A 23,518-nucleotide genomic window follows, 5' to 3' on the forward strand; every position below is an offset into this window, starting at 1 on the left:
AGAAGAAAAACCAGCGAAAACGCGACAAAATGAAACGGTGGATTTTACTGCATTCAAGCAGAACCCGTCTGCTGATTGGACAGTCGTGACCCCCCCACAAAGGTCCCACCCAGTATAATGTAGGAAATGTAGAGTCACCTGATACCTGTGTGCTGTAGTAGCAAGGGGGGGGGGGCATGAACAAGTGCCAGGTGGGGGCAGGTGGGGCTGTGTGCACATTCTTGGCGGCCACAGTTTGACCTTGGCCAGGCAAGTCTGGGCCTGCCTCTCAATGCTGGGGGGGGACTTGGACAGGTTCAATGAGAAGAGAAAATACCTCCTCGGGACAAACAAGGCCATAGTCGTCTCTCTCCTCCGGCTCCATGTCTTTCATGACGCCTTTCTTTTTCCATTTGTAACACTGATGGGATTCCAGCGCGCGGCTTGGCCCGGCCCGTAAACATTTACCAGCGAGGATGCTTTCTCTCCGCCTCTCTTTACTCGCTGCTTTCCAAACTTTAATTCAATTTCTTTATGTCTTTGTTTGTTCCACAGTGGAGGGAAACCTTTGAAACACTGCTGCTTTACATATCTTAGACTCTCCCTTCAATAGGTGAGCTGCCGTGGCGACAACCGCCACAAAAGCCTGGTCCACACACCCGCTCGGGCCTGGCCCAGACCCCGGCCCCCCTTGCTGCACGGCACAGCCAGGGATTCCCCCCGCCTGCTCAGCCTCGCACCTCCAGCAAAGGGACGCTCTGTTTCTCTGTTTCATCCACTAATGACTCCATCAGGGTGGACGTGGGATAAACGGGATGTCGGCGGTTTCTGGCACCGCTTGGTAACGTCTGGCTCTTTATCAGGCTGCTGCAGTGGCACCTGTCCATGGCAGCTGGCTGATTTGTGATTTCATGCCAGTGAGTTTTATCACCGCAGCAGACCGTCCAGCGAGCCACAGAGGACCCTGTTTGTCGAGCTGAGGAGGGTCACACAGCTGCCGCCGTTGTTCAGACGGATGACGTCACTTGGAGTGTTGATGTAGCGCCTCGATTCTGCTTCTACCTGAACTTCTCTCAGCCTCGCCGCGTTTGTTTCTCAGCACACATGTGAGACGGCCACGTGCACATGAGCCACTAAACTACAGACACACAGAATGATGTCCAGATATCCACAGCGTCCAGCGGTTGCTCGGCGTTTACAAACTCTCACAGCTCTCTGCTGCCTCGGTGTCACCAGGCGGTGGAGTTCTGGCCAAATGAAGAAGAGGAAGAGGAACAGCTCTAGTTTGGAAGTTTCATCTCAAATCCTAGAGTTTGTCTTCTACTGGATGATGAGAGTGTGGACTGATGTTTGCACAGTGTTGTTGTTCATCTCTCGTCTCCAGGAGCCAGCGTCACCTTGGCGTTCTCGGAATTCCTGAAAGAAGTCCTGCCAGTAGAGGCTTCCTGCCGAATTCAAGATGTCCGCCCAATGGCTAGTAGCTGGTGAACACATGACAATGAATCACTTTACACTTTAATGTCACAGCTCATTTTGTGATCATATTTGGAACAAATGACTGTGTTTTACCATTTTAAACTCTCTGCAGTGACCTGTGTTCACCACTGGGTGGCCGGTCCACCCGGGTGTACTCAGTGGTGAACACAACAAGTTGGTAGAGCGGTCAAGGATATTCATGAGTATCTGTGGGAAAGTTTGAGATGTCTGAACTCAACCAGCCATCCAGACTCGTGAGTCCATGTTAGACCGAGAAAGCCTCAAGACCAGGAGGATCACCAGGAGGAGGATCACCAGGAGGAGGATCCTCTGGAGGAGGATCACCAGGGGATGTGGTCAGACTCTGCCACTGCCAACATGGACACACTTGTTCCTTGTATTTCCTGATCTTCCCAAACTGAGGATGAGAGGCTTTAATATGTGATCTAATAACCTCTGTGGTGGCGGAATGATTGACGGGGGGGGGGGGGGGTCCTCTCTTTTTTTTTTTTTTTTACCCACAAATGTAAAAATGCATGTCATTCAAAATGTTTGAGCAGAGTGTTTATGAAAAGTGTGCCCCACCCCCACCCCCACCCCCACCCCGGCCCTGGCAGCATCACTCCACCAGTTGTCTTCACAGTCGGGTGAGTTGGGGCGGGGTGATCTTTACACCCCCCGCCAGGGATCAGACAAACACTTATTAACTGAGAGGAATGCAAACAGACAGGGATACAGCAGGCGGGGGGGCGGCGCTTCTCGTAAACCCCCCCCCCCCCCCCTTTCCAGAGTGTTCTAGAACACCACAGCAGCGGCGGCAGCAGTGGAGGTCGTGGAGACGTGAGGGGCTGCAGGCCGGTGTTACACACCAGCAGGTGGGGTGAGACTCGTTTAAGATCTGAAACAACAACAACAACAACAACAACAACAACAACAACAACAACAACAACAACACACCTGAGGACACGTCAGAGTTCAGCTTTAACACAGGAATCAACAAACATGACACCTTTACAAAGAAAAATCCTAAATGTGCTTGAACATCAGTGTGTAGCAGCAAAAAAGCCAAAAAAAAGCCCAACAGAATTAAAACATAGAAATTATTTTAAGTTTATGAGATAAATGGTTTCAGAATAATAATCCAAAAACACAAACAATCCACAGCAGAGCTGCCGTGCGGTCGTTGTTTGTCTCAGCCTTTGACAGAAGTTCTGCTACTTCTCTTTATTTTGATTGTTTCTGTTATTTTTGTTCTGTTGAGACTGGATTTCTAAATTAGTTTCTATTTTTACTGTTATTTCCTTTCTGCTTCTATTTTCTTGAACTTTGTTGGTGTGTTTTAAATAGAAAAATAAGACTGCTCTCAAGAATGGACGTGCTAATATGCTAATCCATGTTTGGGCCCCAGACTGCAGGGTTAGTACCCACATCGTCTCACCTGTGTGGTGATTCAGGCCCGGTGCCGCCCCCCCCACACACACACACACACACGTAACAGGAAGTCGTCTGGATTGTTTGCAAACAGAACTGGAGGGTTGATGAGAAGACAAATCCATTAGCAAACAAAGACACGCCACCACTCCTCCGTCACTCCTCTGTCACTGCATCCTGTACTGGCGCCATCTTGAGCCTAACCTTTGCTACGTGACATCATCACTGATGTCAGACACCCAGAGAGAAACACGCTTTTACTTTGAAAACAAGTGAAAGTCATTTTTTAGTAGAACATCATGTATCTAGTGCGACGGGACTCAGGAGTGTTACAGGAAACAGAAGGCTTCACTTCCTGTTCTGCTGTCACTTTCCTCAAGAAAACAAAACTGTTGGTGTCGTTCCACCATCGTCTTTGGTCATCGAGCACCCGGAACATTTGAGGTCAGACATGAGAACTTTCAGACGGGAAGTTCCCAGCTGTGGGCAGTCAGAGGGGCGGCCCGAGCATAAATCGAAGCTCTGGATCATCACGTGACCGTGTGAACGAACGTCCCCACGGAGATACGTCACCGCCTCCACGTAAATCTCTACATTTCACACCTGATGGCGTGCGTGTCTTTGACGACTTCCTGTTCTACGCAACAGCCTTCAAATGTGCCCTCGCTGCCTTGACCTTCAGAGACACGGTGATCAGACCAAGCGTCTACGGGATGTTTAATGTACCAAGTCTAAATCCTGCTGACTGACATCTTAACAGCGACCTGTTTCTTGTTTTGAGCGTCGCGTCTCTCCGGCGTTGAGAGACAACCTGTTCTTGTTTCTGCAGGTCAACCCTGAATTCTCCATCTGGTCTCCGTTCCCACATTCACGCTGTCACACGTGAGCAGTGCGCTGACCTTTCACCGTGACCTCTCTGGCCGCCGTCCCTCACTATCGTCTCTCGGTGTCCTCAGGGTGCGTTTAGCAAGTTAACAATCCCATTCTGCCGCCGCTGGCCCAAGCACACAAACAGCCGCTTATTCAGAGTCTAAAAACCAGCAGATTAAGGAATGAGGGGTCGTGAAAGGCCTCAGCAGCACCCCGGACCCAGGAGTTAAGCAGCCGTGAATTAGATGTGGCGACTCCAAAACAAAGCTATGGTGTCAGTGGTGCAGCTCAGAGGGACACGCTGACGTCACGTCCCACAAAAGACTGAAGAGTGAGCTGTAAAATACACTGTTACTGGTGTTGACTCCCGGAGATCCACTCCCGTCAGTCCGTCTTTGTCTCTGGGGCTTTCGTCTCACTGGAGATCTACGTTTGGATCCATATTGAAGCTATAGGCTTCCCTCATGGGTGGCCTGGTTTGGCCAGAGGACGCCCTCTCGTAGTGGTCTCCATGGGGACGAGCAGGACCTGGGGAGGTATCCGGCTTACTGGAAACATGGTTTATTGTTGACTTTCAGGAATGGGGTGGGGGCTGTGCTGCCCTAGTCGGGGGGGGGGGGTAGAGACGGAGGTTGTGGGCATCCATAGCACTTATAACAATATATTTAAATATTTCTATGCGCCACTGAAAATCAGATTTGACAGAGGACAGGCAGGCGGATTAAGAGACGATCAGGATCAAACTTAACCACAAAGTCAGATGAGCCCAAAACGCGAGAATGGATCAACAAAGTGAGAAGAATAAGAGAGAAAACAACAAAAGCACATAAATAAGTCTAGAAAATGGGTTTAAGATTTAAGCTAAACGAACACTGACAACTTTTAGTGCCAGCTTCTTATTGTCCTTCGTCTCCAGACACAGAAAAGTAGATAGAGACACTTCTCTAGGAGCAGAGGCCCGGGCTTGTTAGCTTAGCACAATGACTGGTAGTGGGTGGGAAGTGTTAGCGTAGCTGCGTCTCTGCCTGCATTAATATCAGGAGGGTTGTGGTAACCTTGGTGATGAATACCAGTTTAAAGTGAGGAGACGTTGTAGTGGTAGAATCGGACACGTAGCCGGAACTACTTTCCTGACTGGGAGCAGTGATTTGACGCAGCACCTCCAAAGCTCCACTGGAACTTGGGTCAACAGAACCAAACGTTTGTTGAGGACTAGAAGAGCGACTGCTGCTACTGATGATGAGGAGGAGGAGGATTCCTGCTGGACACACCAGCATCCTAGACCTGAGCTAGCTGATGCTAACACTTCCCACCCACTACCACTCACTGTGCTAAGCTAACTAGCCTGGGTCTCTGCTCCCTGGGGGGGTCTCTGTCTGAGGACAAAGGACAATCGGAGTCGTACTCTGGCATGTTGCTCCCGCGGGGCTCCACTCCATTCGTAGAGCTCCTTGTTGATACCTATTTTTGTAAAAGAAATGCTTAAGCAATGTAACTCTTTACTTGACACAGACTGAATACTATAACTAAACGTGTCACTCTGAAATGAGCATAACTAGCTTCAAATGTACTACATTTTAGTGGAGTAATATTTGACTTGGAGTATTCATACTTTGGCTGAAGTACCAGAGTTGTGTATTTTGTCCACCACTGGCTAGGAGCAGTGTCAGACATGGAAGCAGCAATGGTCCTTTATGTTTAGACGAGGACAAGTGCAGGTTCTGTTTAGAATGTGGTGTTCCAGCTCCCTCCAGCGGCCATCTTTGGTAGTACACTTATCAGAGCAAGACCGGCACCAGGACCCAGGGGGCCACAATATTCAGAAATACTTTCGTTAATATTTAAGAACAGTTTGCTGTGTTTGTCACTGCAAAAAATATGAATCAGACTCGACAAGGTTAAATGACCTGATCACGTTTCACAGCGAAGAAGACCGGGATTTTTCACTCATGATTGGAAAGTTAGAGGACTTTCCTTAGTTGGGCTCGAGGCGCCGCTGTATTCAGTTATAGTGAGAAGTTTCTAGCATTTTATAAAACAAAAAAATCAAAAGGACGAAAACACCGAGCTAAAAAAAACCCAATCTCTCCACAACCGCAGTTTCTATTTTTTTGTCTCGATCAGCTGACCTGTCACGTGACCTCATCCGCTTCCGACAAGTCCTGCTCAACTCTTCTGAGGCGAGTACCGACGGTCCCACCACATTAAACCCTCTCAAACACGAGTTCGGATCTGTTGACACGAAACTTGCTGGACGGATTCGGTTGTCAACCCGGGACGTGACGCAACAGAACCCCGTTAGAAAAACAACAGTTTAATGAAGCTTGTCGCGTGTCTGCGGTGTCTGGGCTGAAGAACGCTGGCGGTTAGGAGAGTTTGAATTTAGTGGAAATGAGAGTTTAATTTTGCATGGTGAGTGAGCCGAATGGACGCGTGGACTCAACGTATTGTCGCGGTAGCAGCATCTTCTTCTTCCAATGTCCGTGAATGCAATCCGAGCTGAGAACGTTTGAAATGAAGTCATTTCTCAATGCGGTTTGGTGATGTGGGTTTCACAGTTTCCCGTGTCATTTTGGCGTCAGAAGTAAGCCCCGCTCTCCAGGTTAGAGATAATAGTTCCATAGTTACTGGGTCTATAGGATGCGATTTCAATAAACATCACCGAGGCATAAAGACGAGGTGGGGTCAAAGTCTGCTGCTGCACCATGATCATTTACCAAAGTGCAACTGAGGTGGGACAGGTTTACCCAGCGACACAGTCATGGACGAGACAAGGACACCAGCTGCAACTGCCAGTTTAAAGAACACTAGTTTGTCTGAAGAGGGTTTCAGGTTCTCTGTGTTAATTGAGAAGATGAATTCCTGGTTCAGCAAAGGTAAAACTCTAAAAAGGCAAAGTTCAGACCAGCGAGTTAACAATCAGTGACCTTTCGTCAGGGTCACAGGTCATCATGATGACTTGCTTTTACTTGAACGGAAGCTCTCTCACTCGCCTCTGTGGGGTGAAGTGAAGCCGCGCGTCCTCATGCAGGAGGCTCAAGTTGAGATCCTGGTTCTGACTGAGCGTTTCTACATTCTACATTTGTCTTGAGTTTTTGCGGATGATTTTGACTCCAAGACTTTGCAGGGCCAAATATCAGCAAAGACTCGCGATTCCTGGGTGGTGAAATGAGTTCATCAGGATATACTGCAGTAGTCTTCACCGCAAATTTCAAAATAGAGCTGAAAACTCTACTTGCTGTGTACCACCTGGGTAGAGACCATCGGCTCAGTTGACTCAGTTTGACTCCTGATGCACTCAGAGACTTCGGGGACTTCTGGTGCCGCCTACAGGAAACTCTTCAACGTGACCTTTGTGTGCCAGCAGAAGAAATCTACTGTCAGTAACTGTTTTAATGAAATGTTACCTTTTGGATCCGCTTCCTGTTTGTGTACAGAAGAAGAAGAAGGAGGTTTGATTGCTCTTGTGTCCTCCGAAGCCGAGCGGAGGAGTGGCGCTGCAGCGTCTCCTCTCGTCCTCTGAGGGGACAAACATGCCGTCCAACAAGTCTGTGTCAGACGCTCCCATCACTCAGTTCATCAACTGCAGGATACTGAGAGACCACAAGCTGCAGAGGTACCACACACACACACACACACACACACACACACGCAACAACAGAACAAACAAAGTGTGTGTGTCTACAGAGATGACCTGTGGGTACGAGAGGGAGGAATTCTTGATCCAGAGAAGCTGTTTTTTGATGAGCAGGGTTACGCCGACCAGCAGGTGGACTGTGAAGGCGGCATCATCGCGCCGGGCTTCATAGATGTACAGATCAATGGTACACACACACACACACACACACACACACTGTTGACAGTAGATGGATCATAGCTGGTTCCCAACAAGGTGGAGTGTGTTTACTTGTCCGTATTGAGGTTTCCGTGAGAGGACGCCAGAGTGGATCCGGCTCCTCGTGATGCTGGTTCCGGGTCCAGCGTTCCTGGGCTCCAGTGGACAAATCAGTCGTCTGTTGGCTCTCCAGCCGTCAGAGAGAAGTTGTATTTTTTTTTTATTCTGATCAGGGTCCGAGACCGTCCCTGACATGGTTCCGATAGACCTTGTTGTTTCAGTGTCTAGACAGGAAGTGTAACCCCGGTGCAGTATGGCACTGACCACATGTTGGCGCTAGTGCAACATATTGATTCATCCCACCTCCTACTAGCTCTTCTGTATTTTAACCTTTGTCTTTTTAATTTCATTGTACCTCAAGTACGATGGCGATCAGGCATTCTGATCCCGCTGCTGTGACACTGGAAGCCTCAGCAGATGTGTTTGGCGGCGTGGAGTTCCTGAAGGAAGTTTCCTTTCCTGTCTCGCCGTCTGTGTGCTCTCATGACAATATGGAGAGCAGACGTACTGGTCTCCCCTGATCAACCATCTTGTAACGTTTGATTGGTGTCGCACAGCAACTTGAGAATCCCTCACTCAGGCAGCAAGCAGGGTGGGAGTCTGAGGTCTGACAACTCCAGTCACAGTGAACTCATTTCAGAAACTTGGTTTTATGTAAATTAAAACATCAGTTGGTTCATAAACGGAGCCTTGAGGAACTCCCGTTGGCCATGAGGGAACACCATCATTTAATGTGCGTTATTTTTACAAGGAATGAAAGTAGACGACGTTGAGAACTTCCCTTGAGTCTAGAAGAATAAACTCTAAATGCCTGGATGGGTCAGAAGGTTTTGCAGGTTTGTAAACATGGCTGAAGGCGTGGTCTCCCTCCAGGAGGATACGGCATCGACTTCTCTCTGGCCTCTGACGACGTTAGCGGTGGGGTTTTCTTCGTGGCCAAAAAGATCCTGGAACATGGCGTGACGTCCTTCTGTCCCACTCTGGTCACGTCTCCTCCTGCCGTCTACCACAAGGTAGGAACGCCTCCAGCTCAAGAAAACAGGAAGACAAAATACCGAGCTGGCACTTTTACTCCATAATCCTGCTAACGTCATCACCGCATCCATGTTGCAGGTCCTTCCTCAGGTCAAAGTTCATCATGGAGGACAACATGGTGCCGGAGTTCTTGGTAAGGTGTTTCTTTCTCAACAAGAATAAATTTGTGTTGTTGACCAGCTGATGAAACGTAACTGTGCGAGCGGGAATTCAGCTTCGATTCGGTCAATTCATGACTTAACGGAAGCGTTTTCGCCGATGATGTCACCAGATCGATTGTTCTTCAGCCTACATTCTAACGTCCCACCGAAGCTGATCTAAAACCATGCTGCTGACGGTGTGACCGATGCCTGTGATCACATGACCTCCTCAGCTGACAATGAAAATAATGTGTTGTTCAGTAAACATGCAGGAAGTAGAGCTGCTGGTTGGACGTGTGTGTGTGTGTGTGTGTGTGTTCACAGTGATGGAGGAACAACAATCCTAAGAGAATCTAGATGTTGTTGGTGTGGTCGTCTCTGCAGGCGTTCATCTTGAGGGTCCGTTCATCAGTATGGAGAAGAAAGGTGCCCACCCGGAGCAGTACCTCCGTAACTTCCTGTCCGGAGGCCTAAGGGACCTGATGGAGGTCTACGGCAGCCTGGACAACGTCGCCATGGTTACACTGGCTCCCGAGCTGGAAAACAGCCAATCAGTGGTGAGGGAGCTCTGCCAGAGGGGCATCACGGTGTCGCTAGGTGAGTAGCTTAGCTTAGCTTAGCTTAGCTTAGCTCAGTATAATATAAAATCCCACAAACTCCCTATGGGTTTGTCCGCTCCCTTCTGGCAGGACACTCCGTGGCCAACCTCTCCCAGGCTGAGGAGGCTGTTCAGCACGGCGCCTCCTTCATCACACACCTGTTCAACGCCATGCTGCCCGTGAGTCACACATGCCCTCTTAGTTATGATGTTGTCACGCCTCCATTACAGTGACAGTCGGGCGGTGGCGGCTGAGTCTCTCTGTTCTCAGCCAATCAGATGCCGTTAGCGACTAGCTGGTTGAACACAGTGGAGCGTTTAGCAGCTGCAGAGCCAGTAGAGGACAAAACAGCTGTTGTCAATGTTGTCTTCATCACTTGTGCCTGCTGCCCCCATGTGGCCAAGAGTTTCAGTCAAACGGGTATGTCTGTTGGTCAGTGACGGCAGGATTAAAGTTCTGATGCAAGGGTCAAACACGGCGTCTTCCACTGGGCAGCTGGTCATGGGCCTCGGCTGCACTCCTGGGTTCGATTCAACCAAACTGAACCAGGGAGGCGGGAAGCTAAACCGTGTGATGGCGTTCGGGGGCCATATTTGATGCCAGAAACCTCCCGCTGACTAATTGGTTCAACTCTTATAATCAGCTGATTTGGCCGCTGAGGGGCCAGATTTGTCCCTCAGGAGTTTGTGAAGAACTTGAGGAGATAAAGAGAGAGAATATGAACACCAAAGAATGATGGCGTCCTTTGGAAATGTGATGATGTTGATGCGTGTTGTGTTTGTTAAACGTGACGGTTGAAGGTCTGAGTTGCGGCGCCTGATTTGCTGCTTCTCAGACCTTCTGGTCAGTCCTGTGTTTCCTCTCCGTCTCGGTCCAGTTCCACCACCGGGATCCAGGTATCGTGGGTCTGCTGACCAGTGATCGGGTTCCCGCGGGCAGGACGGTCTATTATGGGATGATAGCTGACGGGATCCACACCAACCCTGCAGCTCTACGGATCGCCCACCGCGCTCACCCAGCAGGTGGGTGGTCCCAGCGCTTCTGTTGGTCCGGGGGGGTCGCAGTTGCAGTAAAATACTGCAAATACTCACCAGGTCCGGACCACTCTTGCTCAGGCTGGGTACCCGGACCTCATGATAGGACTTCATGATGTATTGCAGTACCCAAGACACGTAAAAATACAAACTTCCTGTGTATTACATATCGATGTGAGGTGGCAGAATATTGGTGCAGCAACACCATGAAGATTTGGCGAGATGTCACTGTATCGGTTTTATTGCACGGCACCGATGGAAGGACAGTCGAGATTAAAGATGCCTGTTCACTAAGGAACCCTGGGGGTTTTCACCAGTGGACCTTTGAGGTCGAGATGCGCGTGTGAATGAATTTGTATCCCTGATGTCACCCGATGTGTTTCCAGGTCTGGTGTTGGTGACCGACGCCATCACGGCGATGGGTCTTCCTCCGGGTCGACACACTCTGGGTCAGCAGGTCATCGAGATCCAGGGTCTTCACGCTTACGTGGCAGGTAGCAACGTTAACGCGCTCAGTCCTGCAGATCCCAGTCAATTTACTGCTTCCTGTCTCGCCACGCTCGACCTCATGACCTCAGTTTGTGTTGTCGTTCAAGCACTTGTGAGGACGCGGCGACGCTCAAATGAGGCGACACACACTGACTTGTCTTCAACACACGCGTTTATCTGTTTGTGGACCTGCGTTTTTGTGTTTTAGGCACCAAGACACTCAGCGGCAGCATCGCCACCATGGACATGTGTGTCCGCCACTTCAGACAGGCCTCAGGTCAGTTTGGGCTCATCTGGTTTCTGTCTCACGTCCAGCGGATCCTGATTCAGCCGGTTTTCTAAAAGAACATCACAAATAAAATGATGCAAACGGGACATGAAAATAAAACCATAAATCTTTTTGGCAACAAGTCTGGCCACTTCTTTGGATGGTCGTTGTTTAAGAATCATCAGATGACGTGTTTTACCACCCGTGTGTACACGTAGAGGAAGTGTCACTCACAGCAGGCATGCCGCCATTTTGCAGTGCAATCATCAAATTAAAAACAGCTTTATTTTACCTTCTTCTTTCCTTTTGTTTGTCTGAGTTCAGTTCATGAGTCTGAAGCTGAAGGTTTTCAGGTTCACCGCACAGCGAAGTCGGCTGCATGGTCATCATTCGCCATCAGTTTTGTTGAGACTTACGGAAATGTGACGTGATGTAATTTCCTGCCGCACGACCTCTGACATCTTGTCTGAATGATTCTGTGCAGGCTGCAGTGTGGAGGAAGCGCTGGAAGCCGCGTCACTCCACCCGGCTCAGCTGCTGGGAATCAGCCGGCAGAAGGGAAACCTGGACTACAGCTCCGACGCAGGTCAGGATTTAGCTCCGCCTTCATTCCTGCAGCATTCCGTGAACGGCTGCTGCTTCACATCTCCATCCTGTTTCCTCGCCCAGACCTGGTCCTGCTGGACGACGCCCTCAATGTCAAAGCCACCTATATTTCTGGAGAGGAAGTCTGGAGGAAAGGACCATGAAGAAGAGCTCGCCATTGGGATCCGTGGTGCCTTCAGGGAACGTTCTCTCCTACAGAACCACGTCAGGGGGAACAGAACAGCTGGTCTTCCTCCAACGGCCCGTTCAGGCTGTGATGAGGTATTTTTTTTATCAACGCTGACAGAGTGAGCAGCAAACATCAGGCCAATCCACAAGAACTGGAGGAGGGATTACATTTCGCAGCAGCTGTTCTCGCCATATGGGAGGAGCCTCTGTTTCCAAACATGTTTTCTTTTTATATTTTTTCTTTTATTTGGGTCCTCAGTGTTACTCAACATACAATCTTCTAAACTCATGCCCGCCAAGTTATTTCCATTTCTGTCAGTTTTGAGGAAACCTTGAAGTACTACGCTACCCATGAGCCTCAGCTGCCGTCACTGTTGAGGTGGAGCCAGTCAGAAGAGGAACAGCAAATACAAAATTAATGTTATTAAGCTGCAAGTTCTGCAACCACGTTCAGCTTCTTTTACCTGCTAGCAGAGTTCTTTTACGCTTCAAGACGAGATGTTTCTGGCGCACCTTGGGAGCTGCAGTCAAAGCTTTTTAATCAAAGGAACTGAAGATTTCTAACACATAAGAACGTGATCTGTTCATGAGAACGGAGAACAGGGATATATGCACATTTACAGTTGTTCTATGTCATAAATACAGCTGCCAAAGTAGAGATTGCAGGAGAGTTTAACAATAAAAGTGAATTTCAAAAGCAATTTCACGATCCTTCTTTTGTGTTCCTGTTCAGGAGTCACCAGTTGTTAAATCATATTTCACCCCAAATCTGGAATTTGTCTTTCAATCCACCTGAAGGTGCTAACAGCAGCTAAACTGTCCCAGAAAATCCAGGTCCTTTAATCCAGAAGTCAGTTTTGCGGTTGTTTACGTCAGTCAGAGAAAAAACACTCAATCTGCCTCAAAATGCTAATCTGAGATGCAACAGAGGGGCTGCTGTGGAAAGGTAGCCTTGTTGCTAACTCAATGTATGTGCATTTACGTTTGTTTGAATGATTCATATACGTTGTAGCTTTTCAAAATAAATTTGACCTCTATGAAAAAACACTGAGGGAGAAAGTAATAGTTTCTTGCTAACGGTCATATTTTTGTTCTTTTTTTCTTGTGTATTTGTTTAATTTTTGGCACAAAATGGGAATCATTTTATTTGTCAGTAAAATTGAGTTGAAATTAGTAAAGAAAAAAAGCTAAATTGGTAAAAAGAACAAGATGTTTTTTCCTAAATGCTGAGGAGCCGATCGTGATACTAGCATTGTCTATTTACTGATCACATCAGTGATGGGGAGGGGGATTTTCTTTGTTTGAGGACAAAATCCAAATGTTGCTAATTTGACTGGGGGCCCCGGGAGACCCTGGCCCTGGGCCGTGAACCCTGAGAAACAATCACTTGTGAAGCACTATGTATTTATTTTCTTTCATTCGTTCTTTACATTTTCAAGTTTGTATTCCTCTATAATGTTGCAGCAATTGTTGGTTATTGCAGATTTTATTTTGAAAAGCATAACAGGAAGCAGGTTATTCCCAGCAGCTTGGTGGTGATGGGGGAGGCTGTGGTGACGATGCAGATCAGCCTCCAGCAGAGAGGATGCAGGGAGGTTTGAGGAGCATCTGTGTATTTCCCCGGCGGCGGCGGCGGCGGTGGCGGCTCTTCTCCTTGGTGCGGTGAGTCCCAGCCATCAGCTGATCTTTGTTGTCCTCCTGCCAGCAGCTGCTCTGCACCCGCTCACCTGAAGTCTCCTGAACTTCAGCATCAGCAGGATCCGTCTGCAGCGTGATCTCTTTAAAGTCTCATTTGAGTGGTTGACGTTTAAAAACCCGTCAAACCAGTTAAGTTTTAGAATTGCTGAGGTTTGTGTCTCAGTGGGGGATGGACATCGGCGTCCTGGCCAGCGCGTCCTCGTCTCGAGCAGCTGAAGCAGCTTCTGAGGTTGTCTGGGAGACTTTGAGTCCTCGTCAAGGACAAAACTGAAGGGAGCACGGCTGAAGACAGCAGACGCCAGAATAAGAACATCAGATCTGTGTCCTCCTTCAGGCCATTTAGGCTCTACAAACATTTATTTATTTATTTATTCGTGAAAGCAAAAGAGCTCAACAACAGAAGAGTCAAGTTTGACGAAAACTATTTCAAATAAAATGCTGCTTTATCAGAAGTGTCTGCTCCCTCGGGGCTCAGCGTTGCCTCAGGGAGAGCCAACTTTTTTGAGACTGCATATTTTATTTAAAAATAACTGCATTGGTGGAATGATGTGTAAGTGGTGACCTCTAAATAATTAAAAGGAGGGAACAAGTGATCTTGAGTGTTCTCCTCTCTGGCCACTGACTGGGAGGGTTCTCATTACCGAGCTGATACTAAAATGAGAGTTTCAAGTTGTTTTCTTGTCTTGCGGATGGACGCAACAAAGCAGGAGCTCTCAGTCAGCTGATCCCCATCGTGATTTGTTGCATTTGAATCACAGTCAAACGAAACCCCGGTAACTCTCCTCACTTTCCATGTTCAAGGTGCAATCGAACGGTCATCTGAACAACCTAGCGCTTCATACATCACGTTCCAAACCAACAGAGGGCAGCATTTGACCAGAGAGTTGGGGCGTCCACCTTGACTGACAGAAACATGCTAACTTCCCTAGCGTGAGCTGAGGGTATCAATTCGCTCTCAACTGGTCACTCGCTCATCGAAGCAGGTGAGTTTCCTCCCACTGGGAGCGCTGCTCCATTATGATGCAGTAGCTCACTGTTGCCTCTAGAGGGCAGAGCGCTCACTTGTTCAGAAGAAGAATAATTGGTTTTTCTTGGTTTGATCTGCTGAAGGAGTTTGTTACCGGGCCTCCTCCTCCAGCACCATGGGAAGCTCCACCTCCTCCCTAGTTGAAGAGCCTGATGTCGATGCTGCTCCCCGGGGCGCCGCTCTGCCGCCCTCCCCTGTCATGGGGTGTCTGAGGAGCAGCCAAAGTACCTTCATCCCTCGGCAGCTCCCCAGACCCAGCAGGCACAGAGAGCGCAGGTAAGACAGAATCAAATGATTCCAGATTCGTCTGTCACAGTTCTGGCTGTGTCTTGACTGGGAGGAGAAAACTACAAGACCCATCATCGTCTTTCAAGTTCTGCTAACCAGGAAGGAGGGTCGAGGTACCGAGCATCACGCCAACAGAAGCCCTCTGTGGGATGCTGGCGGTCTGAGGATCTGAAAGGAAAATAAAGAACAGGGATTATGATCGCATCAAATAGTCCACTGCATCACGTGATGCTACTGGTCACCACCAGGTGCTAACACCACTGATAGCCTAGCATAGCTTAGCCAATGAGCTATTTAACAGGTCACATTTATCCTTCCTGCCTGTTTCAGCTGCCCTTCATATAAACACCAGACCAATCAAGCAACTTTCCTCGGTTTCTTTCTTCCTCCTGACAGCAGCAACATTTTCTCTTTCTTAATCGTCCACAAGCAAAACTTCACCTGCGCGTCACTAGAATTTTCCAAAAAGGAGACAATAAAACCCGGCACGCCATCCCTGACCCTTCATCCCTGACCCTTCATCCCGACCCTTCATCTCTGACCCTTCATCTCTGACCCTTCATCCCTGACCCTTCATCTCTGACCCTTCATCCCTGACCCTTCATCCCTGACCCTTCATCCCGACCCTTCATCTCTGACCCTTCATCTCTGACCCTTCATCCCTGACCCTTCATCCATGACCCTTCATCCCCGACCCTTCATCCCCGACCCTTCATCTCTGACCCTTCATCCACGACCCTTCATCCATGACCCTTCATCTCTGACCCTTCATCTCTGACCCTTCATCCCTGACCCTTCATCCCTGACCCTTCATCCCTGACCCTTCATCCCGACCCTTCATCCATGACCCTTCATCCCTGACCCTTCATCCCTGACCCTTCATCCACGACCCTTCATCTCTGACCCTTCATCCCGACCCTTCATCCCCGACCCTTCATCTCTGACCCTTCATCCATGACCCTTCATCCCGACCCTTCATCTCTGACCCTTCATCTCTGACCCTTCATCCCTGACCCTTCATCCATGACCCTTCATCCCGACCCTTCATCCCTGACCCTTCATCCATGACCCTTCATCCCGACCCTTCATCCCTGACCCTTCATCCCTGACCCTTCATCTCTGACCCTTCATCCATGACCCTTCATCCCGACCCTTCATCCCTGACCCTTCATCCATGACCCTTCATCCCGACCCTTCATCCCTGACCCTTCATCCCTGACCCTTCATCCCTGACCCTTCATCTCTGACCCTTCATCCATGACCCTTCATCCCTGACCCTTCATCCCTGACCCTTCATCCCGACCCTTCATCTCTGACCCTTCATCCCGACCCTTCATCCCTGACCCTTCATCCCTGACCCTTCATCCCTGTTCTTGCATCATGTCGCCCTACACGGGATGAAGATACCGACATTCATTATCAGGCCCAATAAAACAGTGTTAAATAGGTTCTGACTAAGAAGGTGAACGCTGACAGTCACTCAATGGCGCCTCCTCTGGCCGGTCAGTAACAGCAGTCGTGTGACACAAATGAGCTTTTGATCATTTAGATTTTAGATAGAGGTTCTACCTTCTAGGTCAAATATGCGGCCATTCATTCTTCACATTGCTTCATATGAAATGTCTGCGTCTGTGGCGGATCGATGTTCGGTCCCGTATGAGTCCATGCTGCTGCCTCATTGACCCGAGGAGTCAAGTTTCTCCCTGACAGGAAACGTAATGTAACGCCTTCCTGATTGACCCGCCGACGTCTGGAAACGTTTCCAGAGGGACTTCAGGTCTGCAGACGTTACGTTTGATAAATGCAGATACAAACACTGGAGTTGTTTTCCAGAGATGAATAATGATTCCACCCAGATGGAGGATGAGGATGAGTTCAGCAGCAACTTCAAATGTTGCTGAGATTTGGCAGAAACTCTAACGACATGAAGGCAACAGAGAAACATCCTGTTGTCTTGTTGACTCAAAGTGCCGACGCTGCTCACTGTTAAAGCAGCTCCATTTACACACTCAACTGTTTCTGCTGCAGCCTTCAGGATCAGCTTACAAAATGTTTTACATGGATAAACTGAGATTATTATGAATAAAACCAAGCACCAAATACATTGAATCAATTAGGCTAAAACATCCGATAACATAATATTGAATTAAACAGTTGAAATATCATGTAAATCATTTCCATGTTTTACCATGAGATTCATATGAATACAAGCTCCTGACAAGTAATGAAGATTTGATTCATAATTTGTAAGCCTTCATACAGCGGTCAGAAAGGCCAATTTTAGTAATAATAGTAATTTAAAAAAGAAAAAACACAGAAAACTCAATCAAAATGGAAGCTCTCCGAGCAGATTAATCACTCCTTCATGCGTCCTCGGTCAGCTCAGCGTCTCAGAGAGAGCTGGGGGTTTTAGGCTTGATGCCAAGCTACTTAGAGAATATGGGCCACCCCCCCGACAGACGTCCCACCGGCCCCTACGGCCTCATTCCCAACCACCCCCCCCCCCCCCCCACACACACACACACACACACACACACACAGCAGCTCAGATCATCTGGGTGGGAACATGAACGTTCTAATGTGGGAACGTGCGGAAGGTGAGACGTCCTGGTGTACCTGTGCTCCAGGAGTGTTGGAGCCATCAGGGAGGAACAAAACAAAATCCCAGAAAACTCCCCACCACCAGCTGTTCCTGAATGCCTCATGAAAGTTTAATTCGCCTGTACAACTCGATTTCATGGAAGTCATTCTGGGAGGGAATTCACGTTGCAGCAGCATGGATGGAAGTTTCATACCTCTGGCCTGCAGCTTTCACTGGCGCAGAGGCACGAACAGAGACACTGTGCAGGCTTTTAATTCAAAATCTTGAACCCGAACTCAAATGATCAACTGAAGGTGAAAAATAACGTTTGTGTTTTATGTAGCAGATATCTACTGTCGTTAGCATGCTAGCCAGCGAGCGCTGTCTCGTTGCATCTTGTAATACTACTTTGTACCACAAGCAGCAGTGCGTCAGTGTAGCGCCTGGTCACATGCTCACTTTAACGAGGCAAAGAAGACGCTCTGACCTTCTTTGGACGATTCAGTCAGATGTTTCCAGCTGTTAGCAATGACACAAACTTCAAGTTGGTTCTTAATAATTCAACAATCTCCCGCAAAGGATTAATAAAGGATTTCTGATTCTGGATTGCATTTTAGTGACTTTAGAATGAATGCACTCATGTTAACGTCAAAACAAACTCCTATGTGTGTGACACGAATGGCAATAAAAGGAATCTGAATCTGAGTGACGAAGGCAAAGTTACATTTTATGGTTGATGGGCGATGAAAGGAATGTTGCTGCTGCCATTTTTTGGGGGGTTCGAAAAGCCATTTCATAGACGAAGCACCTGTAAGTGTTGGAAATGTTGTTTTTAAAAATACATAAATAAAGAAAAGAAGACAATAGATGTTTGGAAAGTTTAACAGAAGAAGAATCATAATTCTAAATGATGAACATGTGAATGAGTCCAGGTCAGGTTTAGTCTTCTGAGGAGGTGGAGCCAGGTGTCCATCCTTCTTATGTAGAAACATCCGAGCAACCAATCTGTTTTCTCTCCAGTTTCTCATCGGGTTCGATGCCCATGCAGAGGAGCCAGTGGGCGTGTGGCTGCTGCACCTTTCTGAATGCCGCCGGGGCCCCACGTTGCTCCATCTGTGAGGCCCCCCGGCAGAGACCTGACACCCGCTGGATGTGTCGGCAGGAGGCTGGCTGCTGGTCCTGCCCACGCTGTACGCTGGCCAACTCCCCCGACAGCCTAGCCTGCTCCCTGTGTGGCTACACCAAACCCCGGGATCGACCCTGTAACTTGTTGGTGGAGCAGCTCCGGCCTCCCCTTTCACCGTCCCGGGAAGATGCTGTTGCCAGTAGCCTGGTTTGGGACTGCTTAAGGTGCACACTGCAGAACACAGCTACCTCCATGTCCTGCTCCGCTTGTGGAGGACCACGCAAACTTTCTCTACCGCAAATCCCCGTAGACGCTTTGCTGCAGCCCGACATCTGCAGTCAGTCCAGAGCACAACAACCAGACGTTGTTGCTGCGGCGCTATCGCTGTCCATATCAACCAGGGGCGAGAGTTTACCCTACACAGACTCGTCAGCAGTCAATGCGCCACCTTCTGGCCACAACATCCCAGTCCCCTGCAGTCGCAGAGAGGTCCCACCTCCAGACACTGGTAGCCAATCACAGAATCCGCCTCCTTCAGTGCTCTCACATCCATCCCTCCAACCTGAGCTGCTGCCTGGCCGGCGGCTCAGCATCCTCACAGAGGAAATGTCACCTGCAGCGGATGCTTCGGTATCATTTTCACCCTGTGTGAACAGGACGGAGGAATGGGCGTGTCCAGCGTGCACACTCATCAACAAACTCATAGCCAATCATTGCCTGGCCTGCCACACTCCTCAGCAACGTGCTGCCCAGCTAAAAGCGGCACCAAGCCCGAGGAGGAAGGAGAGCCGGCTAGTGGAGGCGCTGCGACAGAGTGATGAAGGTCGGGCCAAAGAGCTGTGGGAGAACATCCTCCGCTTCTGCAGGGAGGTTCGTCTGGTGCTCAGAACACAACTTCCTGGTTCTTCAAGCGTTTTTACACTCATATTACTGGAGCACTTTGTGTCTTTGAAAACCAGCTAGCACCTCACATAACCTCCACCTGTGGAAGCAGGGAAACATCTTTAATAAGCTTCTGACAGTCAGAACTTCTCAGGGTCTCCAGGGTGAGATGGATGGTACGACAGTTACCACCTCTTGAGGAAGAAAGTGGTATTACAAGGCAAACTGGCCTGCTGCTAGCTTGTTTTCAAACTTACAGCACCTTTAACTAACTGTCTTGATTAACCGTTTTAGATGAGCAGATTTCACTGTCAAAGCGAACTCAAAAACTCAGAACCCTCGTCAGTTGTCACTCTGTGAAAGCAAACCAAAGTGTGTTAGCTCACATCCTAGTTCCAGGTGCAGTTGCTTCTACCTGCTTTCTGACCTTCCCAGAATGCTGTGACGTTTGTAGACGACAGCTTCCCCCCAGGGCCGACGTCAGTGGGCTTCCCCGTGGACGACAGTGTCCAACATCGAGTGAAAAAGTGGCTTCGCCCTCAAGAGATCAGCTGCTGCCATGTCAGAGAGCGCGGCGTCAAGTGGTCTGTATTCCACACTCTGCGCCCATCTGACATCCTGCAGGGACTTCTGGGTAACTGCTGGTGAGCCTCACTAAAGAAACTCTTTACTGTTGTTTGTTGTTTCAAATGTGTCACCAATTCCTTGCGGATTCCTTCACGCAGGTTCTTGAGCGCCTTGGCGGTTCTGGCTGAACGAGCCGAGCTGGTGGAGAAGGTGATGGTGACCCGATCGCTGTGCTCAGAAGGAGCCTATCAGGTGCGTCTGTGTAAAGACGGCTCGTGGACCACGGTGCTGGTGGACGACATGCTGCCGTGTGACGAGAGCGGCCACCTTCTCTTCTCTCAGGTGAAACTCACCACACAAACACTGGCGCCTGTGATAGATCGTTTTAGAAGCCACAGACGCCAAACAAATGACAAGTCAGTACGTGATAGTATATTTTTTATTAAACATCAGTGAAACAACAGCTGACTGTTCTGGTCTTCTCATTCTGTCGTCCTCGCCAGGCCCAGAGGAAGCAGCTCTGGGTCGCTCTAATCGAAAAGGCCTTGGCCAAGCTGCACGGTTCCTACTTTGCCCTGCAGGCCGGCCGTGCCATTGAGGGTCTGTCCACGCTGACGGGGGCCCCCTGTGAGTCATTGGCTCTCCAGGTCAGCGCCACCAACCCCAAAGAGGAGCCCATCGACCCCGACCTCATCTGGGCCAAAATGCTGAGCTCCAAAGAAGCAGGGTGAGTACTGGCAACAGGAACCATCTGAGGGGGTCACTGTTCTGGGTTTGAGCTTATCCTGATTCTCCTGTGCTAGCTTCCTAATGGGGGCTTCCTGCGGAGGAGGGAATATGAAGGTGGATGACACAGTGTACGAGTCACTGGGTTTACGGCCACGACACGCCTACTCAGTGCTTGATGTGCGTGATGTGGACGGTAACAGGTGAGCGCTCGGGTTCTGTTGACGTTTGCAAGCGGGAGGAACGCTTGTTTTGGTACAAATCATCAGTGTCAGGTTTTTCTAAGTTTGCGATGCAGTTTTAATGACTCAGGATGCTGGGAAACTGGCAAAGTTCGATCTCACTTTCTTTTAAATGAGGTAGCTGAGACCAGGCTAGTCAACAGCAGTCCTCCGGCGGTCAGTTATTAGTATTCCGGCTAGTGGAGGAGCATTCATCAATGGCATTCCCGGTCTTATGGCCAACATTACCGGTCAGTTGCTAGCAATCCCAGACTTCTCAGGTTGGTCAGAAGAATTCCCAGATAAGTTGCTTGCATCCATGTAATTTTATGTACATGAAATCTCCTTCCCTGGCACATCATGAAAACACCTTTCTAAATTTCTTAATGACATCAATTTGTTAAAAAAAACAACTGATGTGTGTCAGGTTACTGCAGCTGAGGAACCCATGGGGCCGGTTCTCCTGGACAGGGTCCTGGGCAGACGACTGGCCAGACTGGCCTCTCCTCCTAAAGACGCAGCTCTGCACCCAGCGAGCCGAGGACGGCCTGTTCTGGATGGACTTCTGGGACTTTATCAGGTTCACCAAGAGAACTCAGAGCAATGAATAGATATGTGATTTATGACATCTGGTGGAAAACATCAGGTCAAAGAACATCTCCCTGATAGAACCAAAGATAGACGCACAGGTAGACGTTTGGTTGTCCCCAGAACATGAAACCCTGGAGCTGTAGTTGAAGACTCAGGTGGAGGTTCAGGAAAGATGACATTGTGTTGATGAATTTCCTCACAAAGACTGACGTTGACAGGTACTTTGACTCGGTGGACATCTGTAAGATCCACTCGGACTGGCAGGAGGTTCGGGTGCCAGGGGTTTTCCCCCAAGGAGCCGATGTCCCAGTGACGGTGGTGTCCATCACGGTTCTGGAGAGAACGTCGGTGGAGCTGGCGTTGTTCCAGCAGGGCAGCAGGTAGGTCTGACACCGTCAGTACCAGGACGTACATCGGCAGCAGTGCTGAGGCTTTCTTCTTCTGCTGCCTCCTCAGGCGCTGGGACACGGCGGAGAGTCACCTGCTGGACTTGTGTGTGCTGCTGTTCCGCGTTGCCTACGACAGCTGCGGTACTCTGTCACTGGGTCGTCTGCTGGCCCACAGCCGGCGCTCGGTCCGGAGGTTTGTGGGCTGTGACATCATGCTGGAACCAGGCGAATATGCGGCGCTGTGCTGTGCTTTTAACCACTGGCAAATCTCCGAGACAAAGGGGACAAGTAAGAACCATCTCATGAGCAGCCATGGAAAACTGTCTTGAACAGCCTGAAGAACCAGAGCCGACCATCTCAACACTGCAGCTTCTATTTTGTGAGTTTTCCAAGTGAAACATGTCAACGTGTGTTTCAGTGAGCCTATCAGAGGCGCCAGGTTACATATTGGCGGTCTACAGCTCCAGACTGGTGATCGTGGAAGATGCCACGGCCGCCAACACCATCATTGCCGACGCCATCATCCAGCTGGCAGAGAGCAGAGGAGAGAGACATGAGGTACGGCTACCTGGAGCTGTCAATCTGGATGGAAGCTGGCGCGTCAGACGGTTCCTGAGGAGCCGTTTGAGCCGCTGTTTTTCTAAAAACTTTGAAAACAATTTAGAATTCATAAATTAATAATCGTAAATGACAAACTTCTGATCTGGCTGGTTGAGAATATTGTAAATTTAAAGGAAATCATGTCAGAAAACTAAAACAAAATAATTTGGCACATTATTCCTGTCCCCAGGGCCGAGAAGGGATGACCTGCTACTACCTGACTCACGGCTGGGCGGGGCTTATTGTCATGGTGGAGAACCGACACCCCAGACATCACCTGCACGTGTCCTGTGACTGCAGCGACAGCTTCAACGTGGTGTCGACACGCGGCAGCCTGAAGACCGTCGACAGCATTCCTCCCCTGCACAGGTTCATGTCACCACATGATCGACGACGGGCAAATTACCGAAATCATGGGTCGATTGAAACTTACGGAACAAGGAACCGATTGGTGCCACAGTACGAGATAAATACCAAATTAATTCTGTCTTTACTCAGCGATATTGTTTTAAAATGCATGCTTTATTTTATCAAAGGTTCTCGTGTGACTCTTACCGTGTCTGCTCCGGCGCACCGTCCAGCAAATTGATGACCACAAGCTTCAACAAGGCAGTATTCCATCAAGAACCTTAAAGACTCCACGTGTTCCTTGTCTGTTGTTCTGTTGACGTTCTGCGTTACTTCCATATTCAGAACAAAATGGCGGCGACACTTTTTTTTCAAAACAGCTTTCATGCTTTGGAGTCGGTAGATGTGAAGGCAGGTCTGTTTCTCTCCCAGACAGGTTCTGGTGGTTCTGTCCCAGCTGGAGGGGAACGCCGGGTTCTCCATC

The 23,518-nt window shown here is 49.2% G+C and overlaps 2 protein-coding genes across 7 annotated transcripts in view; both read left to right on the forward strand.

The window, feature by feature from the left end:
* Window positions 1–5,795: 5,795 nt before the first annotated feature.
* On the forward strand, window positions 5,796–12,107 carry amdhd2 (amidohydrolase domain containing 2). Of its 2 annotated transcripts, none has more exons than XM_086184547.1 (12): window positions 5,796–5,936; window positions 7,194–7,372; window positions 7,444–7,580; window positions 8,525–8,664; window positions 8,765–8,819; window positions 9,211–9,423; window positions 9,516–9,604; window positions 10,303–10,447; window positions 10,846–10,953; window positions 11,157–11,225; window positions 11,701–11,802; window positions 11,886–12,107. In XM_086184547.1, exons 2-12 carry the CDS (start codon window positions 7,290–7,292, stop codon window positions 11,963–11,965), a joined length of 1,221 nt encoding a protein of 406 aa, XP_086040673.1. In that variant the 5' UTR covers window positions 5,796–5,936; window positions 7,194–7,289; the 3' UTR covers window positions 11,966–12,107. The 2 variants fall into 2 exon arrangements, with proteins under 2 accessions (XP_086040673.1, XP_086040672.1); XM_086184546.1 differs by lacking the exon at window positions 5,796–5,936 and adding an exon at window positions 5,943–6,168.
* A 1,324-nt stretch (window positions 12,108–13,431) lies between these two features.
* LOC147244569 (calpain-15-like) overlaps window positions 13,432–23,518 on the forward strand; it is an 11,471-nt gene continuing 1,384 nt past the window's right edge. For 2 of the 5 annotated variants that reach the window (XR_015110145.1, XM_086185611.1), the window contains exons 1-14: window positions 13,432–13,652; window positions 14,490–14,671; window positions 14,799–14,991; window positions 18,605–19,580; window positions 20,028–20,236; window positions 20,318–20,501; window positions 20,663–20,886; window positions 20,963–21,088; window positions 21,534–21,686; window positions 21,916–22,077; window positions 22,154–22,374; window positions 22,505–22,644; window positions 22,877–23,055; window positions 23,467–23,518. The exon at window positions 23,467–23,518 is cut by the window's right edge. Coding sequence is in view for 3 of the 5 variants with exons in the window: in XM_086185611.1 (XP_086041737.1) it covers window positions 14,831–14,991; window positions 18,605–19,580; window positions 20,028–20,236; window positions 20,318–20,501; window positions 20,663–20,886; window positions 20,963–21,088; window positions 21,534–21,686; window positions 21,916–22,077; window positions 22,154–22,374; window positions 22,505–22,644; window positions 22,877–23,055; window positions 23,467–23,518 (2,787 nt within the window). In the remaining 2 variants the exon portion in view is untranslated. Of the gene's footprint in view, window positions 13,653–14,489; window positions 14,672–14,798; window positions 14,992–18,604; window positions 19,581–20,027; window positions 20,237–20,317; window positions 20,502–20,662; window positions 20,887–20,962; window positions 21,089–21,533; window positions 21,687–21,915; window positions 22,078–22,153; window positions 22,466–22,504; window positions 22,645–22,876 lie in introns of those variants that run through there. The other 3 variants (XM_086185609.1, XM_086185610.1, XR_015110146.1) reach the window with 3 other exon arrangements.

Source organism: Aulostomus chinensis, chromosome 18 (genome assembly GCF_037954235.1).
Source record: "Aulostomus chinensis isolate RoL2024-O1b breed Wild chromosome 18, RoL_Achi_v1.0, whole genome shotgun sequence".
NCBI classification, from domain to species: Eukaryota; Metazoa; Chordata; class Actinopteri; order Syngnathiformes; family Aulostomidae; genus Aulostomus; species Aulostomus chinensis.

Bases quoted from the DNA above. Each gene is read 5' to 3' on its own strand.
- amdhd2 (XM_086184547.1), top strand. From the start codon at position 7,290: ATGCCGTCCAACAAGTCTGTGTCAGACGCTCCCATCACTCAGTTCATC. The intron at 9,605-10,302 runs GTGAGTCACACA...GTCTCGGTCCAG, and splicing joins TGTTCAACGCCATGCTGCCC to TTCCACCACCGGGATCCAGG. The intron at 11,226-11,700 runs GTCAGTTTGGGC...GATTCTGTGCAG, and splicing joins CCACTTCAGACAGGCCTCAG to GCTGCAGTGTGGAGGAAGCG.